This window comes from Lepidochelys kempii, chromosome 2 (genome assembly GCF_965140285.1).
Source record: "Lepidochelys kempii isolate rLepKem1 chromosome 2, rLepKem1.hap1, whole genome shotgun sequence".
Lineage (NCBI taxonomy): Eukaryota > Metazoa > Chordata > Testudines > Cheloniidae > Lepidochelys > Lepidochelys kempii.
Window position 1 is genome coordinate 190272257 of NC_136381.1, and position 11214 is coordinate 190283470.

Genomic DNA, 11214 nt, shown 5'->3' on the forward strand with positions numbered 1-11214 from the left:
TTTTTTTTAAAAAAGAGGAAAACTGAATGTACGATGTGAGCCTTACCTACGTGTGGGATCACAAATTCAACTAAATGCACCACAGCATGTATTTAGGCATAAAAAGAAAGCTATTGAATGTATTTTAATGCATAGAATTTCAGGGAACTGCATAAATCTGCATTCCTTTCTTCTATATGTTGTTTAAAAATTTACAGAGCACGTATGTTTTCATTACCTTAAATGTTGTTGTTTTTTAAATCTTTTTTTTTAACCTTATCTTGTCAAAGCTCATGTCCTGTGTTGAGAAGGATATAAATGAAAAGAGCCCATTTTTAAAATTAAAATTTCTGGAAATTTCCACTACATGCATCTGAAGAAGTGGGTATTCACTCACAAAAGCTTATGCTCCAATATGTCTGTTAGTCTATAAGGTGCCACAGGACTCTTTGCCATTTTTAAAACCTTACCCATAAAGTAACAGATACTCACATAAATAGCACCATGATGACAAAAGGTGGTCGGCCCAGTTCCAAAGTTAGTACTTTTAGAACAAAATCATTTTGAGTTGGGTGAACAAAAAGGATCCAAATAACGCATGAAAGAAGTGTTGTTTTTTGACCTTGGCTAATGAGAAAAACACTGAGTAGATTTTCTTCAGATTTTCCCTTTTGGGCTGAGTACAAGCATAAGTGATTTTAGACCAAAGGATAATTGTAATATATATCAGAGAAAGAGATTGTCGTCTCAATTAATACAGTGCACGGACTGCATGATGGATTACCACCTACCACTAATAAGATCAAGAGAGGTTTTATTAGTCAGCACACATGAGAAACATGTTTTTTTTCTTTATTTTCATGGGAAACTAGCACTTGAACGTTGGTCACAGCCCCTTGGAAAAACCTCTATTTAATGTAACTCTGCTGCTGTGGTCTTCAGTTTTACGTGTCAGCTCCAGCTACACAATGAAACTTATTTGTAGTGTGACCTATTTTCAAAGATGCAGGAACAAGTGACACTCTGAACGTCCTGAGTGATTTTCACTGAACTCCAGACATTTAGTTGTACAGATCCAGTGAGTGTATGGTCACTGTATGAGTTGTATTTAAGGGGAAAACTCTAGGTCTTCTCAGTGTTTGGGATTCCCTCATTGGTGTACAGTTGCACTGGTGCAAACCTCAACTGTAGACAAGGAAAGCCATGATTTGCACTAGCTTAGTTTATTCCTGCTTGAATGTAGGATTGTCAATTGGTGCAAATCACAGGTTGCCTTGGGCCCATTCCTGTCCACCCTTGGGTTTTACATGGTTCCTGGCCAACAATGACTAAAATTGAAATTAATCCCAAGTAGAGATCACGGTCTCTAGAAAAAGACATTTCCCAGAGGGAACGAAAAAGATTAGATAACCAGTTATTGCAGAAAATGGAGGTGTTTTTAAGCTACAGGCTGTTAGTGAAGACAGGTAGATTTTCTTGTTAGTTGCTACACATAATTTGAGAGATTTTTTTTTTCACTCTTGGGAGCTTTTGGAAAGCCAGTTTCAGTATGAACCCAGTATGAACACATTATTAAAAAAGAAATAGAATTAATGCTAGCCACCAATCGAGTTTAACCTGCACAGAGCACTTGAAAAGCTACAGCCAGTATGCTGTTAAAAGCATTAACATATTTAGAGAGGTTTATTTTTTGAAAACTTTCTGTTATCAAAATGAAGCTGCAAATATAACTCAAAACTTCAGGGTCAAATCCTGCTCATCTTACCCACCCACAGAGTTGGACTTCAAAGGGACAACTCATGTGAGGAAGGAGTGTAGGATCTGGCCTGCAGGCTCATACGAGAAGGCTTTCTGTGAATATTCCTGGGTTTTTACACTCATCTCAGTCTGCCTGAAGGTCTGTATTTTATATGTCCCTTACCCACCTTATTCCCTCTCAAGTTCATAGTGTTGTTTTCAAGACTGAATAAAGATCTGACTGCAGATGGCATTTACGAGCATGGTGAGTATAAATCTACTACTGCCGAATAATCTCTCTCTCTTCCCCCCTTTCAGTTTGTGACCGAGGCTATACCATCATTCCCTAAGGCACTGCAACACATTCCCCTGAACATATTCTAGAACTGTGTTGTCCTCTCCAAGCTAGCAATGAACATCTGTTCAGTCATGGATGCTCCCGCCATACCAAATAACTCGGCTCATGCAAACTTGTAGTATGGGTCAGCCAAAAGATGCTGGACGTGAATTTGCCTGCTGAGCTGAGGGTATAACTGTACTTTGCTCTCCTGTTGGATCTTCCAGCTGAGGATCTTAAACACCTTTGTAAGCTAAGTATTATTGTCTGTAGTTCATAGCAAGGGAGCCAGATCCTCAGCTGATGTAAATGGGCAACTAAGTTAACTTCCTCCTGCTGTAGTTCTCGCCTAGGGAATGAGAAGCAGAGAACTTCATTGATTTGCCTAAATTCACACGGCAAGAGCATAGATAAGCCAGCTCCCATACCTATCATTTAAGAACAGGATCATGCCTATGCCGAACAGATGGGGAAGCATCAGAAGATTCAGGTGCTCACTCTGGAAATAACCTGTGCTTGCAAGACTTCTAGATGCCCAAATTAGAAATGTTGCCATAAAAGGGCACTATCATTTACTTATTATATATATATATATATATATATATATATCAGATATATAATTATGTAGATAATATGTAAGAAAGAGATGGCCTGATTCTGATGACACACCCATTTTACACAGGCCATTCTCCATTGGGCCAGAGTCTGATCTCTGTCACACTGGTGTAAATCTGCAGTAACTCCACTGATGCAACACCAGTCCAAGTAAAGTCAGAAAATGGCTGATTGATTCCAGTGCAGGTATTCTGTATTTACAGAGTTTAAGCAAGAGGAGACAGGCCCAGAGGGTCCTTTTTGGAGTAAAAGTTCTAATACACCAAAAAGGTCACCAGAGTGCCGTGTCTGCCATGAAATTTTAGCCTTGTGCCTGTTTTTACTAGAATCTGTTGGCTAGGTTCTTTTTTGGTCTCACTTTCCTCTGGGCACAGCAGAGAGAGGGAAGCCACGAGGTTGCCTGTTCTAGGTCCCTAATTATGGGTCTGGTTCTACCCTGGCTCCATCCCTGTCTGATGTAAACTGCACTGGCTGGCTATGGGACCATCTATATTGCCAGACTGCAAGACACATCAGCTATAGTCCTTCCGGGTACCTCCCAACCCTGACACACCAGCTATGCTGCGTGGTGCAGAGTTGTGGGGAGATGGCATACTGGCTTTACATCCATGGGGAGCTGCCTGCCATGGAAGAATCTCCAATAGGTCAGAGTTGTTTTAGGGCTTTCAGGCTGTCACAAACATTCTGAGTTGAAGGAGAAAACATTTCTTGTGGGTGAAAGAGAGATGTCAGAATCTCACTTCCAAGCAATGAGTTATGGAACTATGAAAAAATTCCATCTTCACTGTTTCTTATTTAATTATTTTGTCAGCATGTAATTAACCTGATGTTCCCCTGCAGACCGCCCAGAACTACTCGGCAAACCTGGATTATTATACGGGTTCTAGTTCTGTTTTGCTGCCATATGACAACCCATTTAACCACACAGACGTCATTTGTGAAAAAGGTCACGCCTGGCAGTTTGCTCAAACTTTCCTGCCAGCATTTTTCTGGATTGTCTTCTCCATTGGCACCATGGGTAATGCCTTAGTCATCCTCATCTACTGGAAATACAGATACAGAAAAAGCATCACTGACAGATATCTGCTGCACCTGGCCATTGCTGATCTGCTCCTCCTTCTCACTCTCCCTTTCTGGGCAAAAGCAGCTTCAGATGGCTGGATCTTTAAGAATTTCATGTGTAAAATTATCAATAGCATGTACAAGATCAACTTCTACAGCTGTATGTTGTTTCTGACATGCATTAGTTTTGACAGGTACATTACAATTGTCCAGGCCATGAAAGCTAAGAACTCTAAGCAAAAAAGGCTTCTGCGCAGTAAACTAGTTTGCTTTGGTATTTGGCTGACTGCAATAAGCTTATGCATCCCAGAAATAGTATACAGTGAATCTAAGCAAGTTAGTGATACAACTACTTGCAAGATGGTATACCCTACCACAGTTACCCGAACCATCAAAGTTACTATCCTAGCTTTGAAAATCACAATAGGATTCCTCCTTCCTCTCCTTGTCATGGTTACTTGTTATGCTTTTATAATTCATACCCTCCTTCAAGCAAAAAGATCTCAAAAGCACAAATCATTAAAGATCATCATCATGATTATCATAGCTTTCCTCCTCTCCCAGTTCCCCTACAACAGCATTTTGCTGGTCAAAACCATTGACACCTACACCATGGTCATATATGACTGCAAAACCTCTGACAACATTGACCTTGGATTCCAGATAACTCAGAGCATCGCCTTCCTTCACAGCTGCCTGAACCCCTTCCTCTATGTGTTTGCTGGGGAGAGATTCCGTAAAGCCCTCTTTAAAATTCTGGAGGATACATTTCACTGCACTGGTAAGAGCCGAGAACAGAGCTCTTTCATATATGATAGCCAAGATGGGATCTCAAATAGGTCCTCTGCATTGCTGGGACAATGATAAATCAGGGTCTCTCTCACTTTGAGCTTTCACCCAAATTCCTCACTCACATCCAACTGCTCCTTTTGAAATTAATGGGAGTCTGGCCAGAGGAATGCAGTGCTCTATAAGTGATTCTTCTTCCATTCTGAAAGAAAAAGCAAGATCCCCCTCAACAGAGTGAATTTGCATGTTCACATCACAAAGGGCTTGATCCTGCAAAGTGCTGAACATTTTTAACTCCCACAGAAGTCAGTGAGAATTCAGGGTGCTCAGCATCTTCCCCCGAAGTGCTCAGTACCTTGAAAGATCAAGCCCTAGACTTCTGGCTGAAAGAAAGTGAAACTTTTGAAAAGATGCAGAGGAAATAATGTGATGCTGATTCTATGCAGACTGATAATTGAGAGGGGATAAAAAATAGTTTAAATTCAGAATAATTGTTCACTTCACCAGAGCTACAGCAGATTTACACCAGTATAAAAGAGAACAGAATTTGGCTCCCACAATGCTTTGCTATTCAGTCTTTGATTTGTAAGTGTACTCTCAGTGAATGCAGATTTAATTTTGTTCCACTTGCAAAGCTGTTACATTGCTAGAATAATGGAAATATCATGGTTTCCTGTTTATTTTTGTCTTTTTATCACAAACGTGGCCCTTGTGGAACTGCGCTGATTTAGATTATTTTTTCGTAGGCCTTTGATTTTAGGGTGAAACTATGTGCACTGTTTGTACCATAATGCTTTGATGTTAGACACTTGCACTATATATACACATAAACATTGCATCGTACAGCACAATTTTTAGAGGGTCGTGGTTGTAATTTTCTGGCAATATGGCATTTGCCTTTTACCCTCTGGTAAAGCTGGACGTAACGAACAAAGTGATACCTGAATGAACCATGGGTTATAAACTGATATATGCTGAGCATAATAAACTGGTTCATAAAGTGTATCCAGCCTGATGCCTGTAAGGCAGAGAGAGGAAAGGAGTGGATCCTAAGGTGCAGGAACAGTTTAGAGAGACTTCCTCACTCTGGTCACTGGAGATGGGCCAGTCTCACACATTATGCAATTATAATGTCCTGCGCATCTATAGCATCTGTTGCTCAGGGGTGTCAAAAGCATCTCACAGGCATGAATGAATTTAGCCTCTCAATATTCGAAGTGCACAGGGAGACTGTGGCAGAGTCAGAAACGGAATCCAGCTCAGGGTCTCCTGTCTCGCTTTTCGGTGCCATAAACACCATCCTTCTGGCTGACAAGATCTGCGCATAAGTGATGCACAGCTTTGCTGTCTGCTCTCTTCTGCTCCCTAACATGCACTAGACTGTATGTCTCTTGGTGGCCATTTTCGTTTCGGTAAGCACTCATGGAAGGAGCTCTTTCAGTGTTATCATGACTCCAGGACGAGTGCAACAGGCACATGGGATTGAGATTCAGGACCATGTTCCCAGCTAGCCTCCATTCTGAGCACAATTTTCACACTGACCCATCGGCATGTACAAAGCCTAAATTTTTGTGCACAAAGAAGGCAGCTAGACACACAATGACCTGCTTAGCACATATGCGGGCAAATGGACATACATACACAGGCAATTTTGAGAGTGTAAGTTTTGAGAATGCTTTGGAAAACATGCCCTAAAAAGGAAAAAACAACACTTTAGAGTAAATGGCAAGCAAAAGTCCTAAAGGGAGAGCTAAGACAGGGCTTCTGCATAGAAGATGTTGATGATAGAGCCCCATATTGAAAGAAGAAGCAACAAAACTGCTGTTTATCCAAATGATTGGCCTAACAAGGCGCTGAGCATTCCTGCAAGATTCTGGGTGCCCAAAACTATCACAAATTTCAGTGAGCATTGCAGTATTGCAAACTCCAAATGTTCAAAAATCATGAGTCCAGTTCACCAAAAATCATGAGATTGTCTTTAAAATCACAAGATTATGGAAAAATAACAGATTTGGGGTTCTTTTTACTTGCCTTCCGCTTTTGGAGCCTTTAGGATGCACTGGGGTCACATTTTGAAGCTTTCTCCACAGCCACAAGAGCTAGAAACTTACTTTTTCTTTAAAAATGAAGGCTAAAATTATGACATAATCACTTGGCTCCAGGAGCTGGGACTTTAAGGAAAACAATAATTATCATGAGACTTATGAGAAAATCATCAGAGTTGGCGCTGATTTTGCCCAGCATTGTGCAGGAGTGCTCAGCGCTTTGCTGGATGGAGCCCTAACACGAGGAGAAACAGCATGAAAAGAACATTAACAGACTGATTACTTTTACTACATGAGACAGCAAAGCATGTTATGGAAAATAAATCCTTAGATCATGACTAATTGAAGAGAAGATCTTGCACTAAAGCATATAATAAAACCAGTAATCAACACATTTTTGAACTACAGTACACAGCCCTTTCTGAGCGTTTGTATATTAAAGTTGTTCCAGACAATATAATTATTGTGGTAAACACATTCTAATCATCTGCTTGTTGGGATTTTTTGTTAACAACCACATTCATTTCAAGCATGTTTTTCTTAACTCCCCTTTGCAAACTCATCTATCTCAGGGTAGGGACAGAAATGTGCAAAGGGAAATGACCAATCTCATAGCATTGATCTTCTGCTTGCTTTTTTTTTTTTTTTTTTAATTCTAGTTAAAGTTTTACTTCCCCTGCAAGCTGCCTTCTTAATCCTTAGCCCTGAACAGTAAATGAGCAAACCTTAGGCACTGACTTGATGTCCAGGACAAATGGCCTTCTCTGACACGAGTTCCAGCTCCAGCCAGCAGCTCCTAGGACTCACCTTGTGAGCACAGTGCTGCTTTCACTGTCTTTTTAGCGCAGCTGTGAGAACCACAGTGAGTTCAGGCTTTGGCTAAAGCAGTGGAATCTTTACGTATGATAGACAGTGCACCCGCTTCCCAAACAGCAAGAAAACCACATTAGCATCTGCCAATCAAAAAATCTACACCAGCAGAGCAAACTATGTAGATAATTACCCATTAGGCATTGATTAGTTCTTTACCACTGTTCTTTACATATCCCCCAGTGTGGGGAAAAAGTGAAAGACTGCACTTCAAAATACCCCCACCTTGTTGCATGTCACTTTCAGTATTACTTTTTTGTCAGCCCTTTGAAGTCTCAAGTCTCCTTTATAGAAATAATGGCTTCTTTTCTGTGTGGTATCTGGTGAACCATGTTCCTGAGTTAATTGATACGTGAAGCGTTTTGAGTGTTCTGAAATCTAATCTGAATTTTCTCACGGTTTCTCAGATAGAAAGGTTGTGACCTGGTCATGCTACTTTGCCTATGAGTTACTTTTTGGATATTTTTGTATTCTCATCGGAAGATTTTGAAGCTGTGATAGCCTAATGCACTATACAGAAATAGGACAACTAGATTCTCAGCTACGTGACTGTGATGCAGGCAGGCCAGATGTCAGCTCTTGCCCAGGCTGCTGGTATTAGCTATGAACCGAGAAACTCCTACTGGAGACCAGAGCAGTTCACTTATGTGTTAATGTTACTCAAAATAGGTAAAACTGGTATAAGAATGTAAGAGTGTTTATAGTATATTTGTAAGTTGCTGCATGCATTCATCTAATTTGTAAGGGCTGTATTCCATGCTGTAAGGAAATATGCAAGTTTTGCTTTATAACGTGAAAATGTTTGCTCTGAACTTGTGAACCCAGATGGGAAGAGTGTTTCCCTCCAGCCCATCCAGAACTGTCAAAATCAGATGGGTCATCAAGGAGCATCATAATATAAAGGACTGGTTAATGGCCGTATCGCACCTTGGAAATGCTGCGTGTACAGAAGCTTGCCCTATGGACTTGGAGGAAATACAACAAAGACACAGGAAAATTTTCCATCTCTTTGCTGTTTGAACTCTCACAGGGCAGGAGACACCAACTGAAGCCAAAGTTCCCCAGGGGCTACCCCTTCGGTCCACCCTGAAAGACACTTAACTGACAGATCTCTGTCACTCTTAGGATTTAGATTGCAACTCATCTGTGTATATGTTTGCTTGCTTTAACCTGTAAATAACTCATTTCTTTTTCCTGGTCAATAAACCTTTAGATGATTTATTACAGGACTGGCTACAGGGGTTGTCTTTGGTGTAAGCATAGGCGGTGCATGAGTCCTCTGTTTGGGGAGGCTCACATGTGAGTGCTGGAAGCCACCTAGAAGTTGGGGGGCCACCAGCACGTGGACCTTGGTCCTTTCCCCACTCCACTTCTTCCCCCCGAGACCCCGCCATCACTCCGCCTCTTCCCACCCTCATCCCTGAGGCCCCTCCACCCACTTCTTGCTCCTCTCTGGCCCCTCCCCCAGGGCCCCCCTGTCTGCTGCTTGCTCCTCTCTACCTCCTTCCTGGAACGGGGTGGGGGGACACTATGGGGCCATGATCCTATCACTTTTTCCTGCCTTAGGTGAGTGACGGGGGGGAGGGACAGAGAGGAGTGAGCGGAGGACGGGGGAGGCCTCTAGGGAACAGGCAGAGCAGGGGGAAGAGGCGCAGTGAGGGAGAGGCAGAACACAGCTCCCCCGCCCATTTCTATGGAGCTTCACTTCTGGTGCTCCAAAGGCAGTGTCTGGCTGGCGCGCCTCTGGAGGGGTCACCTGCACTGCATCAGCAGCATTTCCCCCCTGCATGGCTGGGCTTTTTTGGGGGAGGCTTAGCCTCCTCTGGCATTTTATACGTGCTGCCCATGGGTGTAAGATCTAGGGTTCCAATGGATCTGAGGCAAGTGACTGGTCTCTTGGGCCTGGAAACAACCTGGGTATTGTGTGATTTTTGGTGTAAGTGACCATTTTTCACGAAATCCAGTTTGCCCGGGAGGCAAGATAGACTGGAGAGTTGAAGGGGACTCTCTGTGACTCCCTGGTGAGACTCTCATAGTGATCCAGGAGTTCATATTTGTTACTGAGGGCAGGTTTACATAGCATTACTTTGGTATAACTACGTCTCTGAGGGGTGTGAAAATCCACACCCCGGAGTAATATAGTTATATCAACCTAAGCGCTGGTGTACCCAGGGCTACGTCGGTGGGAGGGCTTCTCCTGCCAACACACCGCCTTGCAGGGAAGTGGATTAGACTCTCTTCATTAAAGCACGACGGTGGCGCAGCTGCATCAGTGCAGCATTTTAAGTATAGACTCGCCCTCAGTTGGTGAAATCTAATTTAGAGAATATACGACCAGTTTGGGGTGTCTGCCCTGTTTTTGACAGTCTGCCCTGACATCGACACTTATGGTCATAAGCCACTCCAGACAGCGTGACAGGGACTTTGCCATAATTTGGATGCAAAGGTCTAGAAAAACTTCCCTGCTTAGCACCCATCCATCACATTTTTTTTGTAAAAGTGCCCTATCTCCAAGTCTCAGTCAGCCAGAATACTCAATTGATTTCACTGGGGCTTTTGCCTGAATAAAGACAGGTAAGAACTATGAGCTAGATTCTGCTCCCAGTTACAACAAAAGAAATCTGGGGTAGCTCCACTGGATTTACACTAGGGTAACAGAACAGAACTCTGAGTAGCATTTGGTGCACTGAATTTTGTCTGATGAAACAAAATAGGAAAGAGAGAATAATTCAAAATATCTGTAGGCTCTGGGCTGCTTAAAATTTGGTGTTACAGAAAGAACCGTTTCCACCAGATGGGCCAAATTCAGCACCATTCACAAGGGGCCCAGTGAGCTGAGTGCACACGAGGGCAGAATTTGGCCAATATCATGTATACGCTTGGTGGTGTAGTTTCAGCTCTCTGCATCATGACTGTTGTTCGCTTCTCTCACGGGTTTCCCCCTACAACCAGGCTGCTTCCTGTGTAGTTTTAGTAGGTGCTCGATTCATAAGGATTACACAGCACAGACAAAATTAAACAAACACTTGACCTAATTTGGCACAGACTCACCTGTCACAGCCAGGTTTGCTGACTCACTCACCTGTTACACCAGTCTGACAAGATTCCTTTGAGGAAGTGGGAAAATCTCTGAGGAGCGCCCCAGTTGTGTTTCATCCCATGTATGATTCTTCATTGACGCATTGCTATCTGTGGTGATGTTGTTCCTTCTCACCCACTTGAACATACACTTGTGCCATTCAAATTGATGCCCCCCCCGCACACACGTATCATAGTCATCCCCTCCATTATTTCAGTGTAGGATAAAGCCAAAATTTTCAAATGTGGGTGCCTGAAGTTAGGTTCCTGTTTCCATATATGGGCACCTACACATGTGGCCTGATTTTCTAAAGCTTCCATGGAAGCTCCTGGGTGCTCAGCACTTTTGAAATCAAGCCACTTAGTATCAGTGCTTAAATGTGCTTTTAAGGATACATCTACACAGCCACCAGCAGCGAGCCTCTAAACCTGTGTTGACAGACTTGGGCTCACACTACAAATAGCTGTGTAGCAGCACTTTGAAGTTGTGGCCTTCAGAATCTGAGCTCCATCCCTGTCATAAATATAAAGGGAAGGGTAAACCCCTTTAAAATCCCTCCTGGCCAGAGGAAAACTCCTCTCACCTGTAAAGGGTTAAGAAGCTAAAGTTAACCTCGCTGGCACCTGACCAAAATGACCAATGTGGAGACAAGATACTTTCAAAAGCTGGGAGGAGGGAGAGAAACAAAGGGTCTCTGTCTG

The 11214-nt window shown here is 42.7% G+C and overlaps 1 protein-coding gene across 1 annotated transcript; it reads left to right on the plus strand.

Annotated features, from left to right (window-relative positions):
* Positions 1-1963: 1963 nt before the first annotated feature.
* Positions 1964-4594, plus strand: CCR9 (C-C motif chemokine receptor 9). Its single transcript, XM_073329514.2, has 2 exons — positions 1964-1981; positions 3509-4594. Exons 1-2 carry the CDS (start codon positions 1964-1966, stop codon positions 4592-4594), a joined length of 1104 nt encoding a protein of 367 aa, XP_073185615.1.
* The last annotated feature ends 6620 nt before the right edge of the window (positions 4595-11214 follow it).